General features: G+C 41.4%; 4 protein-coding genes across 6 annotated transcripts; 1 reads left to right on the forward strand and 3 right to left on the reverse strand.

Moving 5' to 3' along the window:
* Positions 1–69: 69 nt before the first annotated feature.
* LOC124476072 (interleukin-21 receptor) lies at positions 70–2,960 on the reverse strand. 2 transcript variants are annotated; one of them, XM_047033071.1, is made up of 8 exons: positions 2,617–2,960; positions 2,152–2,272; positions 1,726–1,922; positions 1,408–1,562; positions 1,147–1,315; positions 953–1,058; positions 767–845; positions 70–596 (listed from the first exon to the last, which is right to left on the reverse strand). In XM_047033071.1, the coding sequence occupies exons 1-8, from the start codon at positions 2,687–2,689 to the stop codon at positions 138–140; spliced, it is 1,359 nt and encodes a 452-aa protein (XP_046889027.1). In that variant the 5' UTR covers positions 2,690–2,960; the 3' UTR covers positions 70–137. The 2 variants fall into 2 exon arrangements, with proteins under 2 accessions (XP_046889027.1, XP_046889026.1); XM_047033070.1 differs by having other exon boundaries at positions 2,152–2,275.
* Positions 2,961–3,612: 652 nt separating this feature from the next.
* On the reverse strand, positions 3,613–8,993 carry si:dkey-220f10.4 (tubby protein homolog). The gene is made up of 12 exons (XM_047033053.1): positions 8,716–8,993; positions 8,070–8,229; positions 7,622–7,855; positions 7,364–7,528; positions 7,051–7,188; positions 6,787–6,950; positions 6,424–6,582; positions 5,998–6,110; positions 5,807–5,921; positions 5,601–5,699; positions 5,299–5,470; positions 3,613–4,744 (listed from the first exon to the last, which is right to left on the reverse strand). Exons 1-12 carry the CDS (start codon positions 8,755–8,757, stop codon positions 4,611–4,613), a joined length of 1,695 nt encoding a protein of 564 aa, XP_046889009.1. The 5' UTR covers positions 8,758–8,993; the 3' UTR covers positions 3,613–4,610.
* Positions 8,994–9,271: 278 nt separating this feature from the next.
* On the forward strand, positions 9,272–11,897 carry ccdc189 (coiled-coil domain containing 189). 2 transcript variants are annotated; one of them, XM_047033104.1, is made up of 9 exons: positions 9,274–9,509; positions 9,609–9,643; positions 9,724–9,789; positions 9,901–10,064; positions 10,305–10,375; positions 10,469–10,585; positions 10,747–10,819; positions 10,924–11,037; positions 11,201–11,897. In XM_047033104.1, exons 1-9 carry the CDS (start codon positions 9,486–9,488, stop codon positions 11,362–11,364), a joined length of 828 nt encoding a protein of 275 aa, XP_046889060.1. In that variant the 5' UTR covers positions 9,274–9,485; the 3' UTR covers positions 11,365–11,897. The 2 variants fall into 2 exon arrangements, with proteins under 2 accessions (XP_046889059.1, XP_046889060.1); XM_047033103.1 differs by having other exon boundaries at positions 9,272–9,509; positions 10,305–10,585.
* phkg2 (phosphorylase kinase, gamma 2 (testis)) lies at positions 11,513–15,208 on the reverse strand. Its single transcript, XM_047033088.1, has 10 exons — positions 15,020–15,208; positions 14,518–14,626; positions 14,254–14,429; positions 14,098–14,152; positions 13,940–14,005; positions 13,659–13,822; positions 13,492–13,582; positions 13,237–13,390; positions 12,849–12,974; positions 11,513–12,581 (listed from the first exon to the last, which is right to left on the reverse strand). Exons 2-10 carry the CDS (start codon positions 14,610–14,612, stop codon positions 12,336–12,338), a joined length of 1,173 nt encoding a protein of 390 aa, XP_046889044.1. The 5' UTR covers positions 14,613–14,626; positions 15,020–15,208; the 3' UTR covers positions 11,513–12,335.
* Between the last annotated feature and the right edge of the window lie 385 nt (positions 15,209–15,593).

The following is a 15,593-nucleotide window of genomic DNA, read 5'->3' on the forward strand; positions in this document are numbered from 1 at the left end:
GTAGTAAGGTAAAGGACTTGACTGATTGCATAGTAAATAAATAAGCAGGCCCGATTAGCTGGCGGGGGGGGGGGGGGGGGGGTTTCAAAGCTCCTAAAATTCCGCAGTTGGTCACTGTTCAGCTAATTTCTGACAAATCAGTCAAACTGGTAGACTCCATCTGACGTCTCGTTAAAGTGAAGCTCTGATCGCTGGTCCTCGGCCCCCACCACCTCGCCTGCCTTCCTGGCTGTCCCGAGAGTGTCAGACAGGATGCAGTACTCGTTGGTGTACAGGTGGACTTCCCGCTCCAGGGACACAGCACTGCAGCGCCAGCATCCAGAGTCTATCTCCAGGACACACGCCATGTCAGAGATGAGTGATGCGCTCCTCACCAGGTTGCTGGAGGAAGGAGGAGGGGGCCTGGGGTTCACGGCTGGAGGGCCGCCCAGGAGAGCCGCCTCTGAGACTGACGTGATGGGGCTGTCACAGGAAGGGTCTCGGCCCTGGGACGGGCAGAGTGTGATCTTGTCCAGGATGGTGTCGGTTAGGGTGTCGATCTTTAAGGTTTCCTCCGTCTTGAAGTCCTCTTCACTGCTGGGTGTCACGACCCAGCTCTGTAATAAGGGAGCATTGCAGCTATAACATAATGTTTCTTCATGACACTGAGTTCATTGCCTTCCCGTCGCTTGTTCAGTTATTGTAAGCTGGTTACATGGTGGTGATAAATGAGCAGCATATTATAAGTGTAGTAGTTGATTAACTTGGTGTATGGAGGCCAGGTTACCTTGAAATCCCCCTTACATTCGCTGTAAAGCGATTTGAAAAATGGTTCTGGAGTTGGGATGAAAGTATTTCGCCTCATCCTACAATACATAAATGGTAACTAGACTTAAATATGCCAAGCTATTTGGATTGAGAAACTGGAGCATACCCACTTTATCGAGTACTTTTGGTAGTAGAAATGACTTACTTCACAACAGGGATGTAGCACAGGAATAGCAACATTGGACCCAGGACACAAAGCGGGATTATAATGTTAGCGTCCAACAAGGACTTGACGGTGTTCCAGGGAGGCACTGCGTTTTCAAACCAGAACGACAACTTTAGTGTGACTTACTGCAAACATGAGCATATACACTGAGGTAGTCTACACAGCTGTCATACCATGTTTGCTGGGGGTTTTCCAGTTTACTTCTGAGCCCCATTCACTCCATTGCCCTTTGTAGGATATCTGATTGGGGCTAGACCTCACTCTAACTCTGTACACAGTTTCTGCTTCAAAATTGTAGTCGTTAACCGTGATGTTCATGATGGTTGAGGAGAGTGTGACAACCTGTGAGGTGAAACGAGTCAAACAGGAGAAGCTGTTTAGTTCAGTTTGATTTGGACATTTTAATGGCATAAGAATGTTATAGTAGCTCATACCTCTACTTGGTGATTCATACTTTGATAGCTTAGCTCAAATTTGAGGTCGTCAGTTAGATAGAAATATGGGTAATCTTCATAGGTGCTCTTCCATGTGAAGTGGTATTTATCGTAGCTCCGGTGGACTGTGAGGTTGCAAGGTGTTTTAGGCTTTACTAGAAAAACAATATATATAGCATTAGATTGATTGTCCGACAAAAGAAAACAAAAAGGACTCAAGTAAGCAAGTTTCTGTTCTTAACACTAGTGTATCTGTATTCTCTTGTGCGTATGTTTGTGTCGTACTACTCTTTAGCGTGCATTGTCAAAGTCACCTACTGTGTTCCACAGGCTTGAAATTATCATCCAGCAGCCTAGAGCTGATGTCCCCATCTCTGTTGATGTAGAGCGTGATTTGAAAGACATCCATGTCCGTGAAGGTTGAAATGTAATCGTCTTGAGGGTTTTGAATTAATGTGTCAAATGAACAGGAGTAATTGCTGTAGTTCCATGCCAGGCTACAGTTATACACATCCCTGAGGAGAGGGGAGGAGAGGGATCAAACCCGAGCTACTAAAATGCCATAACGATGTAACCCCTGAACCTGTGCATATTTGAATGTGAGGGAACGGCTGACCATTGAATATTTAGAATATTACTTGCGTGTGTTGCTTTTAGTTAAAAAGATAGCAGAAAGTAAAATGAGGATGGTGCATGTCAGTGTAAAATAGATTTGTATATTAAGGAGGCTTCGTATTAACTCACTGAATTTGATGAAACGTCAGCCAGTGTGTGTGGTTAAACGTGTGGGCCTCTTTCGATCTCACACTGAGTAGGCAGTTTATGGTGTACAGGTAGTCAGTCAGACAACTAAGACTGTAGTCCACTGCTGAAAACACATTAAAAACACTCCAACCATTACTCCCAACACTAGCTTAAGTGGTTTGTGAATGCCATTGTATGTTTTGTCATTAATGTAAAAAATACCGGACATAAAGGATAATGAGGAGAAAAGAACCTTTTGAAATAATACATTGAAACAATTATTTTTTTTATGCACAATTATATCAGAACAAGTTATGTACATAAAATCAATATGATTAAGTTTAAGCCCCCTTTGACTAATAGGTGTTGCGACTCTTCCATATCCAGCTGATATTGTAGATTTATAATCAGACTCGTAAACACCACACCACTGCATATATGTTGCACACCACCATTGGTTTTTACCTTGTTCAGGAGAAAGTCCGTGCAGACAGAACATATGGAGAGACACCAAGATAAATGCCAGGTGAAGCCTCATGTCGGTATTGGTAGAGTCTGGATGAGCACTAAAAACATTTGGGTGTAATCAACTTTCACTTAGCCCCTGTTAGATGCTCTGTTTTTCAGATCTGTTGTTCAATACCCTTTCTACCGTGGCTAAAAGTGGGAGGATTCAGATAGTAGCAGCTGTTATCTCATCTGTCATGAGCAATGCAGGATGTGTTAGAATTGAAGATTTCTATATCTAGTTAGTGGTGGTGAGCCAGTATCTTGAGCCAAAAGGGAATACATGTATAATTGCATAACATTTAGGCTATCAATTGACATTTAGTCATTTAGCAGACGCTCTTATCCCGAGTTTCCTGTATTGTATTCATATATGGAGACACATAACAAGATATTTGAGCCGTAGTTACTTGTTTATTTTTGTACAATTATTTTGTTTACATGCCTCCAATACATCTTGACAGAAATGGTGTTCCAAACAAATGATCATAATCCATAAATTTACAACATCCAGTTGTATTCCCCAAAACAGTTTTCAGTGCGTGTGAAGTTGTACAGTGCAACATGCCTGCAGTTCAGGACTCCTGTAACTTAGGCCTGGAAATGTCTTATCAAAATGTAGCATTGTTAACATAAGTTAACATTGGCATCTTTTTTTTCTGATGTGATGGCCCCAGTAAAGGTTACCAGTGACAACAGTGTCACCACACAGGAAGATGTGAAAAAGTATATCAGACATCGTCAGAGCACTGAATTACGTTCACGGTGAACAGTTATTTTGCACAGGAAACGTCTGTGTATAAAAATCATTAGCACCTTATGATACTAGACAGAGAGGTCACAAATAAAGACTTCACATCAGAACACTTCTAATTTTGCTCAGGTAAATTACCGAGGCCGATTCATACACTGTTGATCTCCATCTCCATATCTTGCATGCTTAGTAATATAATTAGCACAACAGTCTATTATCTGTGACAGTGTTCTTGTAGACAAGAACTTGTGACATTGCGCAAGTTAAGACATCTTGAGTTGTAGCCCCTATCAGCATCTCCCTCAAACTTTTGGTTAAAGTAACTTAGATTGTTATATGCATTCACTCCCAAAGATAAGTGTTTCCGCCATAGTTTTACTTTCAACTGAACACACAAACTAAACGTACAGACAAGCAGTAATTAATTCATTTGGCTTATAATAGTGTTTATTCCAAGTGATCAGATGACTTTGGGCACAGTTGGGGGCTGATAGAGGCCAGTTATACACTAAAACCATGTCAAGAACAAACCTCAATTCTTTTGTCAAAATGTTGAAATAGGTAATAGAATTATTAACCACTCAAAGGGGGTAAATTCAGTATTGTTTATTTGTCTTCATAAATTCAGTTGTCTTAAATACAGACATTATTGTGCAACTCACTTAGACGTTGCACACAATATCCAGTGGAATGTAAACAATATTTTAAGTTAATACTACAAATGGACTTATTTGTGATTTCGAGCAGTCTTCATGCAGTTAATGGTCAATTGAAATTGATATTTATGCACTATAGCAGTAAGGGTTTGAACCCTTTTGCAGATTTTGTTTTTTTGTTTTGTTGATGCTTTTACATGTCCCTGTGCTTATCATACTTTAGTGATTATAATATACAGAGGAAAGTGCCTAACCACATGACATCCCCGGAGGACAGAGATTAACCTCCAGATTGTCTAATGTTTTCAGCCTCAACGATAATCTACTTAAATAACAGAAATGGAAAACTAGTACTTTAAACTTGTTCAGTACCTCATAAATTTCATTGAACATATGTTTGATAAAATTGATCAACCTCAGACCTTAAAAACAAAAACAACAACAAACATGGCCAGAGCTAGAATCCACATTTACAATAAATACAAATACTATTTGAGTAATAGTTGAGTTATCCACAACTGTTGAGCCACTGTTAAAGACTTTCACTCGCAGGCCAGTTTGCCATCGAAGGAGGACAGAGTGATGGCAAAGGCTTGGAGGGCACACATGGGGAAGCTGTAGTCCATGGAGAAGACATCCTCGGCCACGCGGCCAAACTGCATCGCTATGTAGTCCTCTGGGGGGGTTGGGTTGAGGGGAAACCAGAGAGAAAGGGGATCAATATATAGTGATATAATACAGCAAAGGGTGTTTGGAGGTGGGAACACAACCAAAGTAAGTCAGTAGATTAACTTCTAGTTAAGTGAGATCTGATGATTCTCGCTGTACACTCCACCTATTCACAGACATACATATATATATATTTATACAATATATAATAGCCTAACAATACTAGCATGCTGGGGCTCATCTTGTAGGACTCTTACCTCATCGGTTAAGTCCTCACTGCAGTGGCCTGGGTTTGATTCCAACTCTGGCCATTTACTGGCATCTTTCTCTCTTGCTCGCTCTCTCCCCTGCCTTTCCTATCTTTCTACCTTCCTTCACTATGAAAACAAAGAGCGCCGGCTGGCTTTTCTCTTTGACTTATTTTGTGACACCTGTCAATCAAACTTGAGCTGGAGGAAAGCGCAGGAATTATTGTTACGAGCATTACTAGCATGTTGTGATGTGGTCGTAATCAAACCCTTGTGCACTCACTGAACACCGGAGTATTTTTCCTTATCTTACCGTTGTCGGGGTGGACGATCTGAAAGTTTTTGACTGAGGCCTGAGTGACGCGCCCATGGAAATTGAGCACATAGGACTGGGTCTGCTCATTCCAGCTGGGTGACTTGTTCATCAGGTTGACCAGGTTTTCACTATTCCCATTCTCATAGCGGGTCAGCAGAGATTCTATATCCTGAAGGGGCGTTTGTAAATACAAACATGTATTTACATGACAGGAATGTCATATGTGTATATCTACCGAACAATAGTAGTTATGAAATTCATAAACAAGTATTTGCGGTATGGGGTATCAATGGACTTACGCTTTTTGGACGAATGCACACTCTTTCATCATTGTCCTTCATGCCAGGAATGATAACGATCATTTTCCTTGGGCCCTTAAATCCAAGAACATTCCTCTCCTGCAAAGAATTGAAAACATGTATATCGTCTACAGGTACATAATGGTGTGCCACTGCATAAAATAGTCAAACAAGTATGTTATGAGTAGAAGGAAAGCTGCACTCACGTAGCAGATGGCAGCCAGCTCTTGACGGACTGATTCGCTCTCTTTGATGAAGGGCTTCTTGTCTGGGTTCTCTCCACCGTCGTATACGGTGAACTTTGTGCCCAAAACATTGGATCTGAGAGAGATGAACCTTATGAGATGTCTGATGTAGAATGCAGTGTAACATGGAGAGTATAGGACGGTTGGTGTACCTTAATTTGCCAATGTAACTGTTAGTATCTCTAGACAGATCTGTGGGATCGATGGAGATAAGGTAATTGGAAGTTTTGCACTTTTTTCTCTTCCTGCCTGCCATTAAGAAAACCTATAAAAGAGAAGAGAAGGAGAGGACAAGGAGAGGGAATAAGAGAGTGCTCTCTGCCAATGACAGCACGGCTTCCATACTGTAGCTTACTGTCTGTGCTGCCTCAAAGCTGACCCAAAACATAGCACAGACTAAAGGAATGGGTATATACCGTAGCTCATTGGTAGAGCACCTCACTGCAGATCAGGAGGTTTCAGATTAAAGTCCCTTCCTGAACATCACTAGGGATGAAAGTGTCTGCTAAATGAATACATTAAATATTGCGTCAAGACTTTCAACTTTGAAGCCTAATGACAATACTGAACAAACGAACCCTCTTGCCATCTTCCTTCTCCATGTGGAGGTAGTAGGTGGGATACATCCCCTTCTCCACACCCCTCCGGTCACGTGTGATCCTACACTGAATGGTCGTATCCCTGGGGGCAGGACGCAGGGCAAACTGTTCCAGGTCCTCCACCGACAGGGGAGAGGACTGAGAGGAGGGGGGCAGGGTGTTCAGCAAAGAACAAGGTGTCACACATGTTTAGAGAAGAATGTGGTAAACGTGTTCAGAGAATGAAGATATGGAACACAATTTGTTAAACTGCAGGCGTACCTTCAACATACACAGTACAAATAGGCCAAACGACTGGGTGAAACATTCATGAAGTCATTCCAATGTGGTGTTATTTCTTACTCTTCCAATTGAGTCATTGTCTGAGGTGGACTGTTGCCTGGAATTGGTGTTAAGGGATGCCAGGTTGGTCTTGGTTTTCTCCCCTTTTTTTGTCTTTCTTGGTGTTTTCTCTCTCTCGAGAATTTCATCATCCCTGCTCTCATTGTCGCTTATTTGGCACCTTGCTGTAGAGGTTGAGACGCAAAATTCACAAATGTATTCCATGTGTAATGTTCAAGTTCACAGTTAGGTTAGTGTTAAGTTGGCGCACAGCAGCTAACTTACATGTGTTCAGTTGTTTCTTTCTGGGTGTCGATGGAACAGGGCTTTTCGACCAGTCCCTCCCCTCCTCATCATCTCTGTCCAGGGGCATGTTTAATTTGGGAAGCTCCGTGACTGAGTCTATCTGAATGGCTGGACATTCTGGGACATTGAGAGACAAGGGTCACACAAGATCATATCATGGAATGGTTGTAATTTCAGCCCCATCGAGTGAGCGCCTGTGGTACTTTGCATACCATGTAAAAAATGCATGTTTTGTTAACTTTGTTAATAAACATCAGGTGTGAATATCGGATTTACAAAAGAATGTAAGTACCTGGCTCTGTGTGTGAGTCATTGGCTTTGGCTCCTTTATCTTTACCGTCAGAGGCCGCTCCTTTCACTTTGTCCTTTTTCTTGGTCTTCTTTTCTTTCTTCTCTTTCTCTTTTTCCTTCTTGTCTTTCTCTCCTTGTACTTCTTCATCCTCAGTCTGTTCCAACTCTGAAGTACAGAAGAGGGAAAGACGGGTTCTATAATTTTTTGTTTGACAAAGGGATAATAATTTAGCATCAAACACACATGTTGAATTCTCACGTTTAGTTGACCCTTTTTTAACTCCTTTCTTCTTGGTCTTCTTTTCCTCCACTTGTTCACCATTTTCTAGGTCATATTTGGGGTTTGGCTGTGAGTCCATTTCTAGGTCCATGGTCTTGGTAATGATGGGCTTCTCTGGCGTCATCTCCTCTGAGGCTCCATTTGTTTGGATACTAAGTTCTCCTAGGCTGATTTCCTCCAGTGGGTTGTCATGGGCATGTTCAACCTGTGAGTCTAACAGTAAAGAAACACACACACAAATATCCTTTAAAAGAGAAAATAATTGTAATGTATTTATGGCATGCACTTTTAATAAAGATACAGGGATTGAATAATGTATATGTTATATTACACTGATACAAATACTTACAGATATAGAGGTTTTAAGTAGCCTAATAATTCAACAAAAGCACAGCTGAGAATTAGGCCCACAGAGATCATCGCTCACCATTCAAGGAGTTGTTGCTCTGGGATTGGCTAATCAACAGGGCCGTGTCATCAGCCCCACCAGACTTCTGTTTGCTCTTCTTGGGCCGCGCGTCTCGATTGGCTGTGACCATTTGGGCATCGGCCCGCCTCCTCTGCTGTTTCTTCATCAGAAGGGACCGCTGTGAGGGATTCAACTGTTAATCTTAATTCCAAGACTGCATTAAATGTCTCACTATTACACTAAAATGAACAATAATGGTGAATAAGGAGGTATATATCTCCATTAACTTAGATTAAATGACTGTCCGTTTTCTATTGCTGTAAAGTTGTTAGTTGGCAATGTTTTGTTAGCTGCGTGTTCCTCATTTGTGACATCATTTCCATACAAAATATGCATATCCTGAGAAGTAATTGTAATGATGCTATACAAATGTAGGTTGATTTTCTAAGATGACACTGTGAGCAGTCTTTCAAAACCACAAAGGCCATACATAATTATTTTTTGATACCACATTGGATTTATTTCATGTTAAGTTTTGTTGGTTGTTGTACATTGAGTCAAATTCGCTTTCACAGTGCACTACAAACACGATTTGTTTTTTGGGGTCCTAATGAGTTTGTGTTAACTTTGGCCTACAAATTGTTACAGATTGAGCTGCTTTTACCTGATTGTCCAGCTTTTGTTGACGTAAATCCGGGTCCTCCATGGTCCTCTTAAGGTATTGATCCACAACAGATAATGTTCCCAATAGGCGCCCTCTGAAAACCCACAATATCAAAATCTCGTCAACTGTTGTTTCAAGTCCATGATATGGGAACACAAACTAGCCTATACTACTGCCACAATAAAACCATTCTCTCTCGTTCTTTATCTTCATCTGACATACCCACCTGCACGCAACAGAAGGTAAAGTGGATTAAGAAGGGATAAGGCACTTAAACTCCAAGACACAGCACAAGCAGTATGGACACTGGTGACGAAGCGGACCATGTCAACTGACTAGCTGTTTTCAATTAAATAATCAATTAAATAAAAGATAAAATATGCTTAAAAGGTAGATGGATATATGGTAACAGTTTCTGAAGGTTTTCATTACAAAGGCACATTTTGTAAACCATATGTGATTTGCCAAAATAAATGATCTTCTGATTTTCTGGATCTCAATCAAATATTGCCGATATTTTTCAGAGAAACATTTAAATGTATAATTGGGCCTTTACCACGTGGGACAAGCGGGCTAAGGGGGATTGTGTTGTTGCTAGGACACATGGCGAGGTAAACAGAGAGGTGTCCAACTCTGCCAAGTAGGCTACTCAGGATAAATGTGTAAAGATGCACTAGACTTCGTTGTTCTAAGCAATTGTGAAAACCCAACTTCATGTCCCAATCATTAAGTTGATTCGCCGTTTTCAGTGGGAAGATAGAGCTGGCAAAATGAAATTGGATGGAAAAATAAAGGTAAACTGACTCGACAGTAGTTGGATCTTTTTTCTAGCAAGGTTTTAGCATAGGCTAGTTATTGTACGCTAGTTTATTGAAGTACTGTCTTTTTTGTAGGTACCCCACCCCTTGAAACCCCGAGTGTTATTATGGTAGGTTTCATGACCATTTTGCAAAAAAAAGTCACGCAAGTCTCTGAAAGTTAAGACATTTACTTGTCAATGTGTCGTAGGGCTGACGTCAGCTACAATGATATGGACGAAATTGACAACATTAAGTCCATCCCAGAACTTGAGAGGTCTGTGATAAAAAAAAATACAATTACAAAAATAATCTTTAAATTAGCACAACACGCACACACATGCATTCATTGATATTTGTAAAATGTGATATATTACATGTCGATAAGAACTTTATGCCGTGTCCTGGCTGTGGACTTCTCTGAGCCAAGGAAAGGGGTTCTGCTGGAGCTGTTTGTGCACACAGTGCTGTTCTGCAGGGAGAACAAGTTCAACAGGGAGCAAACATCTGCTCTGATCTCCATCGTCAAGAACATGCATCAGGCTAACACAGGTAATCCTCTCTACTAAGTGGTCTTTATGCTGTAACAGATCATTTAATCAGGACTATGCCACAATGCACATATGTATAGGACAGATGAATTAACATGTTCCTAGTTTATTGTATAATTATATTACGTTTATTTTTAAGATTAACATATGACAAGAATATAATACAAAAGAAAATATATTGAACATCCTGCAATAGTTTGTGAAATTTACTGTACATTTTGTATGTGTTCATAATTACTAGAAACACCGCTCAACAACGTGGACCACTGTTTTGCATACTGCAGTGAACTTCTGCTATGTCACTCGGTCAGGGTGTGTAGGCTTAAATACTCTACCCAAAGAACCTTACCATTACTACCTCATTTTACACTTGTAAACTATTTTTCCTTTTTCTGCTTTCCCCAGCGACCTCCCTTCAGTATTAACCTCTTCAGCTGTGATCAAGTCACCCACATCTTGAAGTACCTCCTCAACTCCTATATAAAACACTTTAATCTCTACAAATATATATTCACCCCTCAGGTAAACACAGGCATGCAGTAACAACACTCAGTCTAAAAGCCTATTATTCTATTATTTTGCCACTTCCCTGTGGAGTGAATAAAGAGCCCATCTATAGTATCAATCTATTCTGGGAATAAATATGCTCTACAACTTGATGGCAGACTTTCACTCTTCACCAGGTGCGCCTGGACCTGACCTTGTGTTACTCTGGGATGCCGGATGTAGAAGACCCCCCCAGCCCTGAATTATTAGGTGTGTATGGTTGGCAACTGTCCAGAGGATATCAACAGCATTCATATGACTGAGAGCACAATACAATGGTCAAATGATGTGTTTTTTCCCATTGCTATATTTAGATATGCCAGATGCAAAACCTGTGACACAACAGAAGCCAGAGACTGAACAAGAGGAGCAGCTGGGCATGGAAGAGAAAGCAGCTCTGGGAACGTCACCAGAAGAGACTGCAGCAGGTGTTGTGCTTCATCCAGCCTTGTTCTCTCATCCCTGGGACTTTTAACGTCCTTCATATCTTCACTACAGTCTCGTTCAAACAGAGACTATGTCGTAATAGACACCAGGTTAAGTTAAGAAACGTCTGTCGTAACTCGTGAAATGTGTCTATTTCTGCTGCAGAGGGTCCATCCCATAGGTCAGAGCTCAGAGCCCTCATCCAGCAGGAGGTCAAGCAGGAGATGGTGAGAGTGTCTACCCAACTGGAGCAACAGCTGAGGGCCAGTGCAGATAAGATGACCAGCACCCTGGCTTCGCTGGAGTCCAGCCTGCAGGGCAAAAAGTAATAACAGCCAGGCCTCAAACTGCTTCCCCCTCATACTGCATTTGTCAAACCAAGATATGAATAATTTGTGACCGTTGTCAGTGAGGAAGTGGATTGCGTAATCATGCCAACCATCGTGACAGAAAAACACAACACGACTCAAACACGGAAAGGTTCACATGCTATGTATAAGCAATGTTACTTTAATTATCATTATAAACTCTTTTTGTGTAATATCAGATGCATTACATCATGTTTGTACAATTATTGTTCAAGACTTAGTGGTAAAAGAAATGTTTACTCTGAAAAAGGAAAATTTTGTAGAGAACTTCAAACTACAGGAATGGAAAGGTATAACATTGTTAGTACTAACTGGTGTTACATGCCACATCAAGAAGTTAGAATGTATCGTGGGCTTATTGCATGTTCTGAAAGAGAATATATAACTAAGTATGTATGAATGGAAATATGCATCCCTTAAATACAAATATTGTATACATGTAGACATACATATAGAAAGTATTCTCGATTCAGGTAATTATAAAGGGTTTTAAACATACAGTACAACCACTCACCACTGAGGAGAAGTTTATTACTGATTCATAAGCTGTCTGTAAACAAGTGATTAACAGATTATAAATACTTCGTAACTCTTTTTAAAGTGTGTACTGCATATAGTGGCTTAGTTATGACTTATTTCTTCTAAAAACATTGCCTGCAAGGAGGAGTTACAAATAGCTCTCTCTCTCTGACCCAACAGATAATATCAGATATTCCGAAATCTATCCCGACTATCTATAAATAACAAGCCATTGTGCGCATTAGGCTAGCAAAGGCCCCGGGTCCCTGTATTCCTCATATTGTACTTTAATCAGCAGTTACCACTAACACAGACAAATAATAAGTAACAACAACCTACACATTAAAATACACAAGACAGGTTGTAAAACGACATAAAACCCAATGCAGTCAAGAAGGAGAACAGCGTGACCTTTAGGTTTCAAAGTCCTCCAAATCCAGCAGCATGATCTTGGAGGTGTTCTGGAACAGCGCGGCTCGGTTCTGCTCCTCCCCCTTCTTCACCCAGTGGCCGTAGATCCTGAAGGCGCAGCCGTCGATGAGTTTGCGTACGCCCCGTAAGGAGTACGGGTCCCTGGCCAGGACCTCCCTCGTGAGCGGCCTGCTCCTGCGGTAGCGACAGTACATCCTGATACAGGCCAGCACGCTCAGGATCAGCACCTGACAGGAGAGGGGGGCGGGGGGGCAAGACCCAACAACAACATTTAGATGCCAAGTGTTCTTAGGTTTACGGTTAGAGTTATAGTATCTTATGTACAAAGTAGGTACTTTCATTTTAAGTATTTGTTTTTCAATTTAAAGGCAGGGTCGGTAAGGTTGTTGAGATGCATTTTTGTCATATTTGCTGACATAAACTTCACACCCTGATAGCAAACAATAAACAGCTGATTCAACTGTCAGTAGACGCATATGAGCTAGACACTTTACCCTGAATGTCTTCCTCGGACTGAAGAGCCGCACCTCGTCCTTATGGTACTGCCTGAAGAAGGAATGGGCCAAGGCCTGCTCAGCAGTAAGGCGCAGAGCTGGGTCCACAACCAGGAGCCTGGATATCTGTACACATGCAGCACCGACAGAGGGACACATCCAACATTTCATTTCGCACACATATGTTCCTTTAAGATGGTCAAAAGTACATGCCTCTATTCCGTTGCTCTTTACTCTGCAATAGCACTACTGTCTTATCAAGATTGTGACATTTCTGATCCTTTGGTAAAGGAGCAGCCTCATGTGGACTGTGACTACTACAGCCCCTCAACCTGGCTGCTGAACGCAGCATCAACACAGGAACCGTCTGACACACTGCAAGTCTCACCAGGTCTTTAACGGTGTCCGACCTGTCGTCCCACTCCGGGGAGTTGAACTGGTAGCGGCCCTCCATGATCACCCTGAGCATCAGCAACTGTTTCCTGTGCCAGAACGGAGGCGAGCCCGCCAGCAAAGTGAACAGGATCACCCCACATGCCCAGCTGCCCCAGAGAAGAGGAAGCAGGGTGCAGGGTCAAGGTGAGAAGCGTCCCAACTAGCACTATGTTGCGAGGTGTCGGGCAGTGTTAACCAGAAGACTTACAGGTCAACTTCCTTTCCATATCCTGGATGCATCTCATCCATGGAGCATTTCAATATTTCCGGCGCAAGGTAACCTGGCGTTCCACACAGCTCTGAAAGGAAGAAGGGAAAGCTGTAAATAACTAAAAACCTGAAGGGTTGTCTAGACTTATGTGGTTTCTTTCTGACCTCTAAGTTTCTCTCCTGGCTCAAGTACGACAGAGAACCCAAAGTCAGACAACTTGATGTGTCCTTGGTCATCTAGAAGAATGTTTTCAGGTTTGAGGTCTCGGTGGACTATGTTAAGTGAGTGAAGGTATTGGACAGCTTCCAGGAGGGCTCGCATCATACACCTGAGAGAGCCACAGGCAACAAACAAAATATACAGGGAGGCGTTAGCGAGTTTCCAGTTTCAAAATGTTCATATTTGGGATAGACATGGGGTTCAAATGTATTTCTAGAATACTCACCTGGTCTCCTTTTCACTAAGAGTGACCTTTTCTGTGAGGTAGTCAAAAAGCTCTCCCCTTTTCATCCTGAAAACAAATCAAATGTTTGGATCATTGTTTAACCTTTGAGCTTTGTGTTTATTGGCACAATTAGCACAGTTGATCCTAATTATACTTACAGGTCAAACACCAAAAATATGAAGGTAGTTGACTCGTAGCAATCAATGAGAGTGACTTGGAAAAACAGTAGAAAAATCATGAGGATAGTCACCTAAATTGTCTTTTAAGAACACACACTGTAACACACCTATGTTGCATTTGGAAAACAAACTCACTTATAGAGGAATGTCCTTTCACAGTGTTGAGGACTTGAATCTCCTTTAGAGTAGAGGTCTTCACCTCCTCCAGTTGCTGTGATGTCATCTTCTCTGCTGTGATCTCTATAATCTTCACAGCCAGCTCCTGTCCTGTATACTTGTGCACACATCTGCGCACCACACTGCTCACACCTCTAAAAAGACACATGCGTTGAAACATCAATTACACAGACCGTTGGTTGAGATACGGGTGGGATAGTAAGATGGGGATACATGACTTACCTGCCAATTACCTCCTTGGGATCGTACTTCTGATAGAACTCCTTGGCCCCCACCCAATCTGGTAATTCATCTCCAATCACAATATCTCGGGTCATGGTGGCAACCCGGTCTTTGACAATTTAGAGAAAGTCACTTTCATTAGTTGTACCAAGGACGATGGTGCAAGCTTAAATGTGCCTATATGCTCAATGATGATGCAACATCACTTGTGAGGAAGCACAACAGTAAGGTTCATAATTTACCCAGCTAGGTAAACTACAACGTTTAAGCTAACTTTAGTCGCAGCAAATCAAATGTTATCAGGAGCATCACAAATACTTTTGCTACGTTTGCGTAAATATGCTTGCTAATGGATAACAACACGCGAGCTAATTCGTTTCAAGATATCGACCAGTTAGCTCATGCTAGCTAGCCGATGTGCCCACACTAGTGCATTGTATTTAGGAAATTACTTAAATGTTGGTTTTCATAGCCCGGGTAGCAATATGCTAACTCTACTCACCAAAGAAAGATGCAGTAAATTCCTCTAACTGAATGTCCTGGCACTATGCACCATATTGCTGTCAAACCGTGGGTAACCTCGCCATTGCCAACTTCAGGTTTCGATAGTAAAGTTACATAAGATACCCAAACAAAACTCGGGAAGCACTTGACTTGAAACAGTGTGCAGATGATTGAATTGTTTTGCCAAAAACACGTGACAGATGACGTTCCAAATTACGTTTCGTCTCACAACGTACATTTTTCACTGTCCTGTTACACAAGCATGGTAATTGTATAAGAATCACTTTTACTGCACGCAAAGTTGTCAAACACCCATTATTTCCCAATATATTTTAATCACTTAATGTATCATACTGTATAGTAACGAATAGGTAAAATTGTACTCTAACCAACTTTACCAACGCAGTTTGCACTACATTACAATTCCTGTAATATTTGTATTTTATATTGTATTTTATATTGTAAATTGGCAACTTACATTTTATTTTATGACAACTTATATTTTATTTTGTTATATATTTTATTTTAATTGTATTCCACTTAGTATTGCTAGTTTATGTATCCTTAGTGTA

Source organism: Hypomesus transpacificus, chromosome 13 (assembly GCF_021917145.1).
Source record: "Hypomesus transpacificus isolate Combined female chromosome 13, fHypTra1, whole genome shotgun sequence".
NCBI lineage: Eukaryota > Metazoa > Chordata > Actinopteri > Osmeriformes > Osmeridae > Hypomesus > Hypomesus transpacificus.

Bases quoted from the DNA above. Each gene is read 5' to 3' on its own strand.
- LOC124476072 (XM_047033070.1), bottom strand. From the start codon at position 2,689: ATGAGGCTTCACCTGGCATTTATCTTGGTGTCTCTCCATATGTTCTGT. The intron at 2,276-2,616 runs GTAAAAACCAAT...ATGTGTTTTCAG, and splicing joins CGGACTTTCTCCTGAACAAG to CAGTGGACTACAGTCTTAGT. The intron at 1,316-1,407 runs GTATGAGCTACT...TTCACCTCACAG, and splicing joins GTATGAATCACCAAGTAGAG to GTTGTCACACTCTCCTCAAC.
- si:dkey-220f10.4 (XM_047033053.1), bottom strand. From the start codon at position 8,757: ATGGAGGACCCGGATTTACGTCAACAAAAGCTGGACAATCAG. The intron at 5,922-5,997 runs GTACACCAACCG...CATCTCTCTCAG, and splicing joins AGTTACATTGGCAAATTAAG to ATCCAATGTTTTGGGCACAA. The intron at 4,745-5,298 runs GTAAGATAAGGA...CAACCCCCCCAG, and splicing joins GATCGTCCACCCCGACAACG to AGGACTACATAGCGATGCAG.
- ccdc189 (XM_047033103.1), top strand. From the start codon at position 9,486: ATGAAATTGGATGGAAAAATAAAG. The intron at 9,510-9,608 runs GTAAACTGACTC...TCTTTTTTGTAG, and splicing joins AATTGGATGGAAAAATAAAG to GTACCCCACCCCTTGAAACC. The intron at 10,586-10,746 runs GTAAACACAGGC...ACTCTTCACCAG, and splicing joins AATATATATTCACCCCTCAG to GTGCGCCTGGACCTGACCTT.
- phkg2 (XM_047033088.1), bottom strand. From the start codon at position 14,612: ATGACCCGAGATATTGTGATTGGAGATGAATTACCAGATTGGGTGGGG. The intron at 14,430-14,517 runs GTAAGTCATGTA...GTGTCTTTTTAG, and splicing joins CCCAAGGAGGTAATTGGCAG to AGGTGTGAGCAGTGTGGTGC. The intron at 14,006-14,097 runs GTAAGTATAATT...ATTTGTTTTCAG, and splicing joins ATATTTTTGGTGTTTGACCT to GATGAAAAGGGGAGAGCTTT.